Source organism: Anomaloglossus baeobatrachus, chromosome 1 (genome assembly GCF_048569485.1).
Source record: "Anomaloglossus baeobatrachus isolate aAnoBae1 chromosome 1, aAnoBae1.hap1, whole genome shotgun sequence".
Taxonomy (NCBI): domain Eukaryota; kingdom Metazoa; phylum Chordata; class Amphibia; order Anura; family Aromobatidae; genus Anomaloglossus; species Anomaloglossus baeobatrachus.
In genome coordinates, this window is record NC_134353.1 from 262625072 (window position 1) to 262642724 (window position 17653).

The 17653-nt window shown below is 41.0% G+C and overlaps 1 protein-coding gene across 2 annotated transcripts in view; it reads right to left on the reverse strand.

Moving 5' to 3' along the window:
* Positions 1-17653, reverse strand: part of ENPEP (glutamyl aminopeptidase) — a 148723-nt gene that overhangs the window by 76224 nt on the left and 54846 nt on the right. For both annotated transcript variants that reach the window (XR_012754245.1, XM_075349316.1), the window contains exons 5-10: positions 17058-17212; positions 12836-12949; positions 8110-8244; positions 4854-4919; positions 3076-3141; positions 2337-2488 (exon numbers count right to left, since the gene is read on the reverse strand). Coding sequence is in view for 1 of the 2 variants with exons in the window: in XM_075349316.1 (XP_075205431.1) it covers positions 2337-2488; positions 3076-3141; positions 4854-4919; positions 8110-8244; positions 12836-12949; positions 17058-17212 (688 nt within the window). In the remaining variant the exon portion in view is untranslated. The remainder of the gene's footprint in view (positions 1-2336; positions 2489-3075; positions 3142-4853; positions 4920-8109; positions 8245-12835; positions 12950-17057; positions 17213-17653) is intronic.

Below are 17653 nucleotides of genomic sequence, written 5' to 3' on the forward strand. Positions count from 1 at the left end.
CTGAGCAGCCGCCCATACTGACGCTGCGCCTCTCCGCCCCACTGAACTGCGACAGGTGTTGCAAATCCAGCATAAGTACGGCAGGTATATTAGACTCTTGCCTTGTCCTGTTGTCCACAGTCCCCTGAAGCAGTCGCAACACGAAACACGTGTCGGGACTTTCCCTGTGTGTGCCTGCACGCTTTTTCCTTCTGTTACCCTGGTAAGCTCTATACTGGCCTCTGGTCTTTTGCTGCATTGTCAACTTGTTAACCTATAATGTGTAGCCGGCTTGTTGATTCTTTCGGCTGGTACCTTTGTTGTTTGCACTATGCTGTTATATGCCTTCAGCACTGACCATGCCAGTGAGCTACAAGTAACTTAATTGATACGATTCGCATGCATTCACATGTGGGGATTCTTATCACCCCCTATGTCTGTGTAACTTATTTATGCTCACATCTATGCCTTTATATTGTACTTGTTGTTCATTAAAAGTATTTTTACCTGCACACTTGTGCATTTTGATTACTTTCTGCTTCTAACTTCGAGGCATGTAGGCACTTTGGCAAAATGAATGACTTCTTCCTCCTTTGTATCCATTTATGCTTCCAGAAGTCTTTGCCTTTTACCATTGTTAAGATCCAGTTACACTGTTCTATGATTTTCAAAGTGTACACTTCAATTGCATCTTAGTTGTTTCATTTTAAATAAAAAATATTGGCCTGCAGAGGCCAAAATGACAAAGATTTGATCGGTGTCCAAATATTTGTGAATCTAACTTTATATCCATTTCCTAGACTGGATATAACTGAATCAATATCACACTTATTAGAATATTAGTCTGTGTGAATTTTCAGCCTCTGAATGTAAAGAGGAATTTTCACATTTATTGAATGCAATAAAGATATTGAAATTAGAAGGGATTTACATGTAAAGTACAATTCAAAGTTGTACACCTTTCCCATGCATCTAAAAAGTTAGATACATTTGGATAAAACTAGAAAACCTCTCAAATGATTTTTGTATGACATGATAGTTTTATAGGTGATGACCCTCAATCTGCAATCTAATATATAAAGCTGAGTGTATGTATGTGTGTGTGTGTGTGTGTATGTATATGTGTGTATGTACGCTAAAGGAATCCGCACTGTTGCATTTACAATCACAAAATTGCACAGACACCCCATGTGAGTCAGGGACTATGTTTTGACCAGAAAATGTAACCCTGTGCTTTACAGTTACTCTCCAAAATATCTGCCTCCATTAAACTGAATAGAGCTGCAATCTACAGGTTATTACTAACAGCTGTGATTGGTTGCTATAGAAACAAAATAAATTGTTAGTATCAGAAGCTTATGTGTGAGGTAATAAGATGTCGGTGGGGAGACGGATGGAGAGAGACAGAAAGAGACAGAGACAGACAGAGAGAGGGAGACAGGGAAAGAGACAGACCGACATAGGAACAGACAGAGTAAGAGGCAGACAGGGAAAGAGATAGACGGAGGCAGAAAGACACAGACAGACAGACACAGACAAACAGGGAAAGAGACAGGCACAGACAGACAGGAAAAAAGACAGAGAGACAGACAGAGAAGGAGAGAGACAGACAGGGAAAAAGACAGGGAAAGAGACAGAGAAAGAGACAGACAGGGAAAGAGACAAAAACAGAGAAAGAGACAAAAACAAGGAAAGAGACAAAAACAGGGAAAGAGACAGAGACAAGGAAAAAGACAGGGAAAGAGAAAGAGACAGACGGGGAAAGAGACAGACAGGGAAAGAGACAGACATGGAAAGAGACAGGGACAGTTGGGGAAAGAGACAGATGAGGAAAGAGACAGATGGGGAAAGAGACAGACGGGGAAAGAGACAGATGGGGAAAGAGACAGGCGGGGAAAGAGACAGACCAGGAAAGAGACAGACGGGGAAAGAGACAGACCGGGAAAGAGACAGACCGGGAAAGAGACAGAGACAGATGGGGAAAGAGACAGACGGGGAAAGAGACAGACTGGGAAAGAGACAGACGTGGAAAGAGACAGACGGAGAAAGAGACAGACAGAGAGTGGGAAAGAGACAGAGAGACAGTTACTATCCAAGGCAACGCCCGGGTATTACAGATAGTTTATATGTAAAATTGCTGTATGACACTCTGACTTGTTCTAAGGCAACTAACTTTGTATGTACCCCAGTATTTTGGCATGCATAACTGGTCACTGAAGAGATACACCTATCTCAATATTTCAGCCTATAATTGTCATTAAGGTTTAATCAATCAGTTATTATTAGCAGTGGTGTAATTCTACAAGACATTCAGTAATATATAATAACACTCACTGGCTCGCACACACATCACTTACCGGTATGGGGACTCGGGTGTGGATGCATCTGCTTTTGAATCCAAAAGAAATCTTTGCTGTTCAACAGTATTTCCAGATTGCACATTGAGAACTGGGTATCCCATCTGTCTAGTCCAGGTATCCATAACATCTTTCACTGGAAGGTTACTTGCCTGAAGAAAGTAATGTTCATTATCATAATCATTATATGTATAATTATAATTAAACTGTGTTCAGTTCCTTTAAATGCCTATAGCAGCAAGACAGTCTGTAGCAATGGACAAAAAATGTAACAAACCACCTCATCTCTGCCTCATATTTTAATTTCTCAGATAAATTTCAGACACACTATGGATAATTTTGAAGGAAAGAAGTGTACACAATGAGAAAATATAAACTCCACACAGATGGTGTCTTTGGACAAATTTTTATCATGTTCCCCAGTGCTGCAATCATACATTTTTTTGGCACATCTCTTTAAAATGCCATTAGTGAGGTTGTCCTATGGTACTTCTATGAAAAGTGCAAAGAAACAAAGTTGCCTAGGTTCCAATTTACAAGCACGGTGACACTTCAGACCACCTGATATCCAGGACACTGCATCAGGGCTTGAAAATGCAAAGGAACCAAGCCGCTTTCTTAGCTCTATAACGCCTTTATCCTAAGGATCGTGCCTATTTGACACTTATTTATCACTAAGTGATGTTATTTCCTCGTGATATACTATCATATTCTTTAGTAGGAAAACTAGCTTGCTCACCTCAGCCAGCGAACCCCAGAAGTCATCTGTTTTGGCATTCCTGAATTGGTAGGTTTTAAGGTAATTCTAATATAGAAATAAAATAGTTATTATATGCCACCTACACAATTAAGAAAATCCTAAGAAGCACAAAAGACATTATAAGCTTCATAACCCTAAAGTAGTACAGTACAGTTTCCATTAAATTCTGAGATATATATTTATTGATATTAGGACATCAACTTTCAGCAGAAGCTGCCAAAGAACATTTAGCCAATAGATACAGTATCTTCCCTAACTCTCATATTAACGATACTATTTAGCTTAAAAGAGAATCCGTCAGCAGGTTTTTATTATGTAATATGAGGACAGGAAAATGTAGGGGTTAAAAACAAAAATCAAGTGTTGCTCTCTTATCAGGCTGTGTGCTGTTGTTTACTTAAAGTTAAGGCTTTATCACCTAGTGATTATCATTGCTGGACTACAATGACAAGCACACGGAAGTTCGGCATTCTCCCTTCTCTGATTGGTAACTCACTGTCAATGTATATTTTCTATTGAGAGCGTGGTGTGAGCGGGGCAGCTATCTCTGGTCTCCTGTTTTCCTAAATCTAAAAGCTTTGATTGTGTCATAACAGCTGCAGCCAGTAATGTAAGTGATACATTGTGGATTCAGAGTCTCTTTTTTTCACATTATTTTGTTCTCAGATGAGGTACCAAACACCTGCTGCTAGATTCCCTTTAAAGAGAATCTGGCAAACACATTTTTGCTGCCCTATCTGAGACCCTAATTCTAGGGATGTATTATTTACTTAGATACTTGCTGTAATTTCAATAAAATTACTGTTTTAGATCTAGCAGTTTTCTGAATGCTGAGCTCTACATAACCCACTAATTGACAACAAAGCTCATCATGGAGGACATGGTAACAAGTTTAGTAGTCCTCTAGTGATTATCTCCTTCTGCTAAAAAAGTGATTTCATAAAAGCTACAGCAAGTAGCCCAGTAAGGCCAGGGCCACACGAGGGACTACTGCGATCCTCGCATGACACTCGGCTCATGCTGGCAGCACAGCAGGTGCCGAGTGTCATGCGAGTGTCACTACGACTGAGGTCCGATCATGCAACTGGACCTCAGCTGCGGGGGTTGGGCCGGCACTGAGGAGGGGAGGGAGGGATTTTTCTCCCTCTCTCCTCCATTGCCGGCTATTGCCATTCTCGCCCTGCACTTGCGGTACACCGGTGTACCGCGAGTGCAGTGCGATTTTTCTCTCGCTCCATAGACTTGAATGGGTGCGAGAGAAACAAGGATTGCATTACAGTCACAGCATGCTGCGATTGTTTTCTCGGTCCGATTAGGGCTGAGAAAATAATCGCTCCTGGGTGCTGGCACAAATGTTAATATTGGTCCGAGTGGAATGCGATGTTTTATCGCATTCCACTCGCTCCGATTTTCATGCTGTGTCTTAGGCTTTAGTGATACATCACTGGAATCAGGGTCTCTGTCCCTATATTATACTGCTGTCAGATTTGGTTGCAAAATCTGGTGACAGATTCCTTTTAACACTTAAAATGCCCATTTGATATAACACAATTTACACTATTTTTGAAAGATATGTGATTTATTTTTACTGTTTAGCACTTGGAAAACATTTAATAAAAACATTTTACATGTAATAACAAAATAGACTAAAAGTTATTTATTGGCTTATTTTTTACATTATTAAATGGGACCAATCAAGGTGTATCCTAGAAGTGTAATGGCATATCACATAAAGGATAAATAGACTAAAACCGTACCTGACATCCTAACTGGAATTTCTCTGGTGTTATCCAATCTTCAAGCATTCTTAAAATGGATGCTCCCTGTAAAAAACAATATGCATATTTTGTGCATTTTTAATTTCACTTACACATTCAAATTATGGTAACATTTCTACGCGAATCCAAATTACATTGTATATTCTGAAAGTGAATAAATGGCTTATATAATAAAAAAATCATAATAACTTTTAATAATAATTTCTCACGTACTTGGATTAATTCATTATTAAGGCTGAAACACTGAGTCTGTACAGTAGCACAGAGACACCCTATATGTCTGGATAGCAGCAAAACCTTACCAATATGACAGATGGGTGAACATCTGACTCATTTTATATAAAAACATGTGCGCCTTTGCGCAAAATTTGCATATTTTATTAAATTCATAGTGTCAGAAAGGTAAATTCATAAATATGGCATTTGGCATAAACTGCATGGCCAGATTTCATCATTGTTTCTTCAGTTTTCTGTATTCTTTCTAGTGGCTTTAGTAAGAGAAAAGCAGTAACTTAGGCCATGCATCAAATTCGTGGACCGCGTGTAACATTTTGAAGAATTTAACTGAGTAAGAGAAAAGCACGTACTGTATTTTTCGTTTTATAAGACGCACCGGATTATAAGACGCACCCCAAATTTAGAGACAACAAAAAGGTAAAAAAAAATAAAAATGGGATCCGGTGTTGCCTTACCAGAGGGGGGCAGCAGTGGTGGTGAAGCGGGGTCACAGGAGGCAGCCGCGGCGGGTCAGTGGCGTCAGCCGCGGCGTGTCCGTGGTGGCAGCGGCGGTCAGTGGCGGCAAGCGTGACGGCGGTCAGTGGCGGCATCCGCGGCGGGTCAGTGGTGGCAGCCGCGGCGGGTCCGTGGCGGCAGCAGCGGTGGCAGGTGAGTGGTGCAGCAGGCCGGTGCAGTGAGTGTCCCAGTTGTTTCTGCGGTCCCGGTTCAAATGATGGCGCCTGGAGCGATGCATGCACAGATGGAGCTCTCATCCAAGGGCTCCATCTGCGCATGCACTGACTCCCGGAGCGAGGCATGCGCAGATGGAGCTCTCATCCAAGAGCTCCATCTGTGCACGCGCTGACTTCCGGCGCCATCATTTGAAACTGGGACCGCGGACACACTGGGGCACCTGCCACACAGCCGCCCACATGCACAGAGTGGCAGCCAGCACCGACAGGTACACGGCTGCCCGCATGCAGCCACAGGCACCTGGCTGCCCGCACACAGCCACAGGCACCCGGCTGCCCGCATAAAGGCACCCGGCTGCCCGCATGCAGCCAAAGGCACCCGGCCACCGCACAGACAGCCCCCCGGTAAGCTATATTTGGATTTTAAGACGCACCCCTCATTTTCCTCCCAAATTTTTAGGAGGAAAAGTGCATCTTATAATCCAAAAAATACGGTATTTTGTTCTTCTTGAGAAAATTGTACCTTTATTCCATATGTGCTAAAACCACTGAACACAGATCCTCATACAACTGACGCATTTCGGAAGTAGCTTTCCTTATTCATAGCTAGGAATAAGGAAAGCTTTTTTCCGAAACGCACTAGTTTTTGAGGATGTGTGTTCAATGGTTTTAACACGTATGGAATAAAGTTACAATAAATCTGGGGTTTTCTCAAGAAAGACAGAGTGCTGGCTTTTCTCTTACTTGATTATATAGACACAATCCGCTCAAGCTGTCGAGCACCTTGGATGAAGCCATTATAGGTGAGGTGGTCTATTAGAGAGGAGGGAATATATCAGCTCACCAGCACAGGAGTCACCAAGTAGATATATGTGGAGCACGCAGAGACCAGCCTGGCCTCTGGCTTTGGCAATATGGAAGAAAAAGTGAGGAAGATCCAGCAACTGCAGAGAGATGCTCAGTTCATATTAAAACATCACATTTATTAGAAAAAAAAGTTAAAATGGGGGATAAAAATTACATCATCTATGCATTTCAAGTATAAACACTTAGTCCTGACTAAGAGTTTTTTTTACTTGAAAAGTGCTAGCCCTGGATAGCATCATGATGTAATTTTTATCACCTTGCTAACTTTTTTTTTCTAATAAATGTGATGTTTTAATATGGACTGAATATCTCTCTGTTGATGCTGGATCTTCCTTGCTTCTTCTTCCATCGTGATCTGTTTTTTTTTCAAAGGGAACCTATCAGGTATAATATGCAGCCAGAACTAAGAGCAGTTCTGGGTGCATATTGCTAATCCCTGCCTAACCGTCCCTGTATACACTAGCATAGATAAAGGGATATATAGAAAAAGTATTTCTAAAGATCCTTTATAATATGCTAATGAGCGCAGGGACTAATCGCAAGGAAGTTAGTTGCTGCACTCATTTTACCCTCTTAGCATGTTAGCACACCCCTGTTCTATTTAAAGCCCATGGCCCAGCGTCATCATTGGCAGTGACATGATTACCTTGTGACTAGTCCCCACGCTTATTAGCATATCATAAAGGATCTTTAGAAATACATTTTCTAAAGATGTCTTTAGGTATGCTACTAGATACAGGGACAGTTAGGCAGGGATTAGTAATATACACCCAGAACTGCCCTTTATGTTGGATTTGAAGAATTTGGCGCAAAAAGAGTCAGTGAATAAAAAAGATAAAAATGAAAAAGTAGTGACTTCTATAAATTGCATATGATGAATTGGGCCTTACAATCATACATGCATTTATGCTATTACACTGGTGTGAAGGCAGTGATAAACCTGCCACATATTAGCATATTTCTGTAGATATCCGGGCATCTTCAGGGGTGGGGGACAACTGGCACCTAAAAGGCAATGAATTCGACAATCCTGCAGTCTTAAGCCCCTGTCACACAGAGATAAATCTGCGGCAGATCTGTGGTTGCAGTGAAATTGTGGACAATCAGTGCCAGGTTTGTGGCTGTGTACAAATGGAACAATATGTCCATGATTTCACTGCAACCACAGATCTGCCAAAGATTTATCTCTGTGTGTGACGGGGCCTTTAGTATATAAATTGCTAGTTCTTGTAAACTGCCCAGTTATATGACATTAATTAATATTGCCACTTGACAATAAAAATCTACAAGAAATTGGACATAAATGGTGCAAAATGTAATTCAGAGAAAAGGGAACAATAAACTAATCCAGATGATTGAAAGAAGTAGTGCAACATTCTTATTTGCAACCTAAAATAAAGAAGACTAAATATATTATCGTTCTAGATTAGCGTTATGAATAAATGTAATTAATTTCCAACCTTGTTATACGAAATGGCATCAAAGACCGATGTAATTTCTGCCGGGGTGGAGACGCTGACAATAATTGGATGGGAAGACAGTAATGCATCGTCTCTCATTACAGGTAACATGTCATCTATTAAAATTTGGTCAAGCTATAAAATAAAGGGTTTATAGTGTGAAAAAGAAGAACTTGTGTCATTGTAAATAAATGTACACATTTCTGTATCTGTATAGTATATATATATATATATATATATATATATATATATATATATATATATATATATATATATATATATAGACACAGTATACATAAAAAGAGCATTAACCACCGAACTGCTACACAACCACTATATAAAGCTCTATATAAGCATTTTAATATTTTATTATAGAGTTTATAGACTATGTGGCTAAGCAACACCACAGGAAATGAGTCTAAACCCTATATGGGCCATTTTCATCAACCCTGTCTAAAAAAACAAATATATACCTCTTTGTTGCCCATAGCAACCAATCACCGAGCAGCTTTCATTTTACCAAATCAGTTTAAGAAGTAAGAGTTGAGCCGTGACTGGTTCCTGTGGGTTACATAGACAGTTTTTCTTTTGGACAGTTTTCAGAAAACTCCCCCATTGTCTCCATTTTCTCTGGCGAGCACCTTTAACCCCTTCGCAACCGGCCGATTTGCGCTTTCCATTTTTTTTCGCCATTCTTCTTCCAAGAGATGTAAGTTTTTTATTTTTTGGTCAATATGGTCATGTGAGGGCTTATTTTTTGCGGAACGAGCTGTACTTTTAAAAGAATCTATGAGTTTTACCATATAGTGTACTGGAAAACGGCAAAAAAATCCAAATACAGAGGAAAAATTGCAAAAAAGTGCGATAGCACTATTGTTTTTGAGATATTTTATTCACTGTGCTCACTATATGGTAAAACTGATGTGTCAGTGTGATGCCTCAGGTGGTTGCGAGTGAGTTCGTAGACATCAAAAATGTATAGGTTTACTTTTAACTAAGGGGTTAAAAAAAATCAGATTTTTTCCAAAAAAAGTAGCGCACGTTTTATGCCATATTACGTGACCCGTAGCGTTCTCAATTTTCAGGATCTATGGCTCAGTGATGGCTTATTTTTGCATCTCTAGCTGACATTTTTAATGGTACAACTTTTGCACAGATGCTACGTTTTGATCGCCTGTTATTGCATTTAGCGCAAAATTTGTGGCAACCAAAAAACGTAATTTTGGCATTTGGAATTTTTTTTGCCGCTATGCCATTTACCGATCAGATTAATTGATTTTATATTTTGATAGATCAGACGTTTCTGAACGCGGCGATACTAAATATGTGTATATTTTTTATTTTTTTAACCCTTTAATTTTCAATGGGGCGAAAGGGGGGTGATTTGAACTATTAGGTATTTTTATTTTTTTTATTAATTCTTTAAAACTTTTTTTTATTTTACTAGGTCCCCTAGGGGACTATATGGATCAGCAATCTGATCACTCTTCCATATCTGGTGATCATAGCTACACAGCTGTCAATGGCAGATATACTCATTTCCTGTTTCACGCAGCTCTGGGCCGGGTGAAACAGTAAGTGAGTCATGTGAGCTACAGGAGTCATCACAAGACCCTGTGCTACCATGACAACCACCGGAAGTCACGTGATAATGTCACGTGACTTCCAGTATGTAAACGTTTACCGCGAGCGCGATTATAATGGCGATGTCACTTATTGACAGCGCTATTTAAGGGGTTAAACTGCACGGGCGGATAACGATTCCACTCATGCCTGGCAGGCACACATCCCAGCTATATAAATAAGCTGAGAAGCGTGCCGATCTCTTGCTGCTGCCGGCGGCAGAAGAGGGAGATTAACCATATGACTGCTAGGATGTAATTTTACCGCCCGCGGTCATTAAGGGATTAAACAAGAGTGTTGCTTTAAAAATCTAGAGAACGTCCATAGAGCTTGTCTGATCAGAGTTTCAGAGACTTTACATATCCTGAGGAAAGCCTCAGCCTATTTTCCTTTTTGGTTAATTTTAAAATGTAAAAGATGAAAATTATTTTTTATTTTTGCTAAAATACAATGGAAATGTGTCATTTTCAAGTCTGTGCCTTTTAGACATCATTTCATCTTCAACTTGCTTAACTGTTCACAATAACAGTAATTTTGACCAGGGGAGCCAAAACTTTTCTATGCCACTGTACATGGGTGTATATTGGGCTAAAAATATGTTTTCCAATTAGGTTTCATTACAAATGTTGCTCCTTTTGCCTTTTTATGGCTCTTTGTTACTCACTGCTTGCTGCAGAATGAGTTAACTTAGAATCCATTTGTGAGCTTGTTATGAGTAGAGAACATATAACTCTAATGCGGGCGTCACACGGGACGATCTATCGTGCGATTGCAGGAGCGATCGTACCCGCCCCCGTCGTTTGTGCGTCACGGTCAATTAGTTGCCCGTGGCACACAAAGTCATTAACCCCCTGTCACATGTACTTACCTCCCGGACGACCTCGCTGTGGGCAGCGAACATCCTCTTCCTGAAGGGGGAGGGACGTTCGGCGTCACAGCGACGTCACACAGCTGCCGGCCAATAGACATGGAGGGGCGGAGATGAGCGGGACGTAAACATCCCGCCCACCTCCTTCCTTCCGCATTGCCGGCGGGACGCAGATAAGCTGTGTTCGTCGTTCCCGGGGTGTCACACGGGGCGATGTGTGCTACCCCGGGAACGATGAACAACCGGCGCACAGAAGAAGAAACGACTTTTTGAAAATGAGCGACGTGTCAACGAGCAACGATAAGGTGAGTATTTTTGCTCATTCACCGTCGCTCGAAGCTGTCACACGCTACGATATATCAACCGATGCCGGATGTGTGTCACTTACGACGTGACCCCGCCGACATATCACCCGATATATCGTACCATGTGACGCCCGCATAAGTTTTCTTTTTCTGAGCTCCACTAAGTTGATTTATGACCGTTAATAGTTCACCTCAACGTTTAGTGTGTTCTGTAGCCATAAATCAGCATAGAGGAGATCATTAAAAGATAATAAAAGAGTTCACTAAATGATTTTCAGTTTAACTCATTTTGCAGCCAACAATATGTAAAGAAACAAAGAGCTTGTAAAAGCCAAATTGTGTATTATTTTAATGAAACTCAATTGCAAATATGATTTTTTAACTTAACTATATGCATTTAAGCAGAAAGAAATGTTCCTGAAGGTTTCTTTAAGCTTTAATAGACATGGATGACCACACATCATTTTTTCCAATTATTTATTTATTTTTGGACTGCACTTCGGGCACCCAAACAGCTAGTGTGAAGGCAACCAATCATAGATGCCAGAACAGAGTGAGGAGGCAAAATCTGACTGCAACCAATGACAGACGCTGTTACAAAGGTTGGGAGGTGGAAGCAGTGAATATTTATAAGATTTAATGAGCGGACCAGAAGCAGAGTGACCGCCGCGTGGAAACTCAGTAAATATAATTGTCCTGCTTTAATTGCCATTTTGCTTCCTTTTTTTAAATCCTGGCGGCCAAAATCAAACAGTAACCCGGACTTCACTTAGAAGTCCTTGTTCGGGGTCCCTGTACAGACACCAGGTGTCTGGTGTGGACCCCAAACTTTACAGTTTGGGCTCACTCATCATTATCTTTTTAGCCTACTATTTAGTCCCACTTTATTTCTCATAGTTGGTGTGATGACCTGGACTCTGTCAGTGCCTAGCAGGGGTAAAATTTCTTAAAATTCAGCCAGACATGAAGATAGTTTGTTTATAGATGGGGGATAAGCCCTCATTGTTTTTACAAGACTCTTGTTGACGCATGTAATTGCCTTGGCTAATGAAGGCTAGACACACAGATAAATCAAATTATGCTTCCCATTGTATTACTAAGTGAATTGCTAGATGTGATGTAACTTACCTGTCTCTCCCTTGTCTCTGGATATTGGAATATGGCTTGAAATCTAGCCAATAAGAGCCCAGTCTTTTCCACCAATCGTGAAGACCCCAATGGTCTGAATGGAGAGCTCAGGGGTATAAGAAGGAGGACTGGCCATTGCCCAGGGAGACTCTTGCTACATGATACCAATCTAGGACCTGCGGATCCGATTGGCAAGACATAACCGAACCTGGATTATAACACTATATGGACTTCAGCATCGAATACAATGATTCGACTGAGATATCAAGGACTACCTAAGGAAGGAATGAAGCTTGGGACAATCCAGTCACCGGACTACAGACTTTACAGACCTCAACCAGCTTCCTAAATCTGGCGTTATTCCATTCTCGGTGGGTGCCCGCCGAAAGCGGGGTGCTGCTGGATTGGAGTAAGTAGCCCTGGAAGCTCTGAGGCATGGACATTCTAAATCCCTGGTGAGCCAGCGGAAGGGTGAGACTCTGTTGCCTGTTACATCTGTGTTTTGCTGGTTATGTGCTATGTGCCATTAATAGTTTGGGGATCCAATAAAGTCTTAATATTGTGATTTCCTCACCCTGTGTTGTCTGAGTAGTGTTTCGCCGACGGTTAAGGAGGTTGTGCGTTCACTTGGGATGAGCCCTGGACCATGCTGTTTTTCTAAAGAAGGCCGGGCCAGCGGACAAGAGCACCCACTGACCCCCGTGCCTCCACAGTTGAGCCGAATTAAGAAATCGCATCCCTGAACACATTGATATGTATATAATATATTTTTATAAATTTTCCTTTTAGAAAAAGCAATTACCATGTTCCATGTTGGCTCGTGTGAATTAACTCCAGAATACTCAAAGAAGCTGGCAAAGCCTTCATTAAGCCATAAGTCCTCCCACCAGTCCATCGTCACTATATTTCCAAACCACTGAAATAAAGATGCAACATGACAAAATGTATCAATCCTTCATAGAAAAACAACATTTAGTTACATAGTACCTGCTCCCAATCAGTTGTGCAATCTGGGATCCATTAGATGCTACATTATAAAATATATTCAAATTTGAATAAAATATACATTTCATAGTAAACTTTCCGTCAATTAAATATATATTCCATAGAAAACATGCAATCAATCTGTTATTTAAAACATAATCCATTTAGTTATCTCGGCCATAGTCTTTTCTCAGAGTTGTAAGTGTAATGCTGCAATGATTAAAGGGTTTGTAAAAAGATATTATTAAAGCGTATCTATCATGTGATGGCGGCATATTCTACAAAAGAGGGAGAGGCACTGACCTCGGGGACATACAGGTATCTATGATCTGATTAACTATTTTTGTTACACAGGTCAGGATATGCTCTTTTATTTCTGCTACTCCCTGAGAATATATTTTTGTTAATTCGCCATATGGTTCCAGAGATGTGGACCTATTTTTTAAATGCTAATTTTTATGGTCTTATAAAGTGTTGTTCTCAGGATTCTTTCAGAGTGTGTCTCTAGGCTGCTCTGCAAAATTACCTTTTAATCATCACCCCCTTCGTAAAGAGTATAAAAATTTGCACTAAATAAAACAGAATCCTTGGGAGCTGTGGGAATCAAATAAAAGCAAAAACTGTCCACTTTTCACCTGATGACAGGTCCTCTTTACAGTTGCTAAAAGCCTATGAGGCTGGGTTCACATGTCCTGTAGTCATCCATTATCATGAATCCATCAGATCAGAGATCTAATGGCAAAAAAAATTGTGCAAACACAACTTTTTTGTCCATTGTTAAATAAAAGATGTCGGCCAGATCAGTTTTTAACATGTGGAGTCTATGCACAATGCATTTCAATTTATTGTACATTTGTAATGGATCCGTTAAGAAAACAAAGGATCCGTTACAAATTCAAGTTCAACGGATGGCTAAATAGCAATCCCTTAACCGATCCGTTATCCATAGACTCGCATGTTAAAAAACTGGAATCAGCAGAAATCAGTCTCCCAACGCATCCTTTAGGCTGGGGCCACACGGGGACTACTGCGATCCTCTTGCATGAGACTCGGCTCGTGCTGGCAGTACAGCAGAGCCGAGTGTCATGCATGTGTCCTTGCAACTGAGGTCCGTTCGTGCGAGCAGACCTCAGCTGCGGGGGGCGGGCCGGCACTCAGGAGGGGAGGGAGGGATTTCTCCCCCTCTCTCCTGCGTAGCCGGCTATAGCCATTCTCGCACTGCACTAGCAGTACACCGGTGTACCGCGAGTGCAGTGCGATTTTTCTCTCGCCCCATTCACTTGAATGGGTGCGAGAGAAAGAGTCTCGGATTACAATCGCAGCATGCTGCGATTGTTTTCTCAGTCCGATTAGGGCTGAGAAAATAATCGCTCATGTGTGCTGACACACAGGCTAGAATTGGTCCGAGAGGAATGCGATGTTTTATCGCACTCCACTCGCACCGATTTTCTCGCCGTGTGGCTTAGGCCTTAGAACCACAGTTTTCTGCCAGGAGATGCAGGTCTGTGAACTCAGTAAAAGTTCATTGAGGTCACCTGGGGTCAGGTTATCTGTGAACACAGGTGGAGGACAGTGGGAACCTCCAGCTGTGACCACAACTAACCTTAGTGACGTAACCACTCATCACAGCTCAGTCTCTGCCTAAACCTCACAGCGTTCGGTCATATTCCGTGATCACCCCCTGTGCATTCAGTAATGTAGCAGAGCTGAATCGCCATGGGACCTCGTGTGGATTTCATTGGACCCGCAGAGGTGTTTTGGGGGGTTAATAAATTGGTGAAAAAGGGGGCTTTTTTGAGTTTTATTTCAAATAAAAGATTTTTTGGGTTATTGTGTTTATATCCTTTCACTTATAGATTAGTAATGGGGGGGTGTCATAGACTCATTGTGATGGTCGTACAGTCTGGGTCACTAGTTCTAACAAATGACTGCAGAACATGTGAACTTAGCTTGAGTTCCATTTCTACCCACCCAAATAATTGAGAGAACCCATGTAAGCATATACAGTTAGGTCCAGAAATATTTGGACAGTGACACAATTTTCGCGAGTTGGGCTCTGCATGCCACCACATTGGATTTGAAATGAAATCTCTACAACAGAATTCAAGTGCAAATTGTAACGTTTAATTTGAAGGTTTGAACAAAAATATCTGATAGAAATTGGAGGAATTGTACACATTTCTTTACAAACACTCCACATTTTAGGAGGTCAAAAGTAATTGGACAAATAAACCAAACCCAAACAAAATATTTTTATTTTCAATATTTTGTTGCGAATCCTTTGGAGGCAATCACTGCCTTAAGTCTGACTTGGCCATTGCATAATGTTCCACTTTTTTGCACTCATGAACTCCTGGGTAGCTTTGGCTGTATGCTTGGGGTCATTGTCCATCTGTACTATGAAGCGCCGTTCGATCAACTTTGCGGCATTTGGCTGAATCTGGGCTGAAAGTATATCCCGGTACACTTCAGAATTCATCCGGCTACTCTTGTCTGCTGTTATGTCATCAATAAACACAAGTGACCCAGTGCCATTGAAAGCCATGCATGCCCATGCCATCACGTTGCCTCCACCATGTTTTACAGAGGATGTGGTGTGCCTTGGATCATGTGCCATTCCCTTTCTTCTCCAAACTTTTTTCTTCCCATCATTCTGGTACAGGTTGATCTTTGTCTCATCTGTCCATAGAATACTTTTCCAGAACTGAGCTGGCTTCATGAGGTGTTTTTCAGCAAATTTAACTCTGGCCTGTCTATTTTTGGAATTGATGAATGGTTTGCATCTAGATGTGAACCCTTTGTATTTACTTTCATGGAGTCTTCTCTTTACTGTTGACTTAGAGACAGATACACCTACTTCACTGAGAGTGTTCTGGACTTCAGTTGATGTTGTGAACGGGTTCTTCTTCACCAAAGAAAGTATGCGGCGATCATCCACCACTGTTGTCATCCGTGGACGCCCAGGCCTTTTTGAGTTCCCAAGCTCACCAGTCAATTCCTTTTTTCTCAGAATGTACCCAACTGTTGATTTTGCTACTCCAAGCATGTCTGCTATCTCTCTGATGGATTTTTTCTTTTTTTTTCAGCCTCAGGATGTTCTGCTTCACCTCAATTGAGAGTTCCTTAGACGGCATGTTGTCTGGTCACAGCAACAGCTTCCAAATGCAAAACCACAAACCTGTAATCAACCCCAGACCTTTTAACTACTTCATTGATTACAGGTTAACGAGGGAGACGCCTTCAGAGTTAATTGCAGCCCTTAGAGTCCCTTGTCCAATTACTTTTGGTCCCTTGAAAAAGAGGAGGCTATGCATTACAGAGCTATGATTCCTAAACCCTTTCTCCGATTTGGATGTGAAAACTCTCATATTGCAGCTGGGAGTGTGCACTTTCAGCCCCTATTATATATATAATTGTATTTCTGAACATGTTTTTGTAAACAGCTAAAATAACAAAACTTGTGTCACTGTCCAAATATTTCTGGACCTAACTGTACTGTGTTAATTGTGAATGGCTTTCTGTAAATGGGGAAAGCAGAACACCCAAGACCAGGAAGATTAAGAGGATACAGACTATAGCATCTAATAAAAAAAGTGTTATGGAAACTCCTTTTTAGAAGAAATTATTAACGTAAAATGAATATTTGATAACTTGTTAATAAGATCAAGACAAGTTTAAGAAGAAAGTCCCTGAATAAATAGAAATGGTCCTAGTTATCAGCTGATGATCACACCCTGCAGCCTCGATTTCTCTACTTCACCTTGTGACTCAGCAATATACAGATGTGCCAGGTTCTCCACATTTTGCAACTCTTTTAGGCACATGGAAAAAAATGTCTAAATGGAGCACATGGAAAGACTTTATTATTACATGATTTGATTATCTCAAAAGGCACATTAACAAATTAAAAAAGGTACAGGACAACAAATGTTTTGTTAAAAAATACATTCTTTCTGGGGTTTGTCTTGGAGCAGGTTTACCCCAGTGCTGTATGGGAAGAGGTTCAATTATTAATAGTTAATTAATAATTAGCTTCATACCTGATGAACAAGCTCATGAGCAATTACAGCCGCCACTCTCTGCTTATTGATTGTTGCAGATTCATTAATATCATACAGAAGGTTGGTCTCCCTATATGTGATCAATCCCCAGTTTTCCATGGCTCCAGTGCCAAAATCTGGTATTGCTATTTGATCTAGTTTTAAAAATAAAAAGTAAATTAGCTGCATTGTAAATACAAAGGTGAGAGTTCTGTACAGAAACAATGTCACATTGATGTCAAAGTAGTCAAGAAATTTCAAGAAGTAGAAAACACAAAGATATGTCACCTCTAGAGATGAGCGAAGAAGAGGTTCGGTGTTCAGTGTTCAGACTTTGATAAAAAAAACAGTTCGGGTGCTTTACGTATGAACTTCACTTGTAGAAGAATCGTTGTGCTCAGGTACGCTTGGTACTCGGCCTAGTACGAGCCGCTTGCAGTGTTTGAATGGCTTGCACTGGCGGTAATAACAGCATGATTGGATGTAGTGTGCACCCCTCAAAAAAATGGAAAGATCCCGTCCTCCCGCCCCGGAAGTGCTCTGTTTATGGCTGACTGAATGTGGGCAGAGACCCGAACTGCCCAATCAGTGACTTC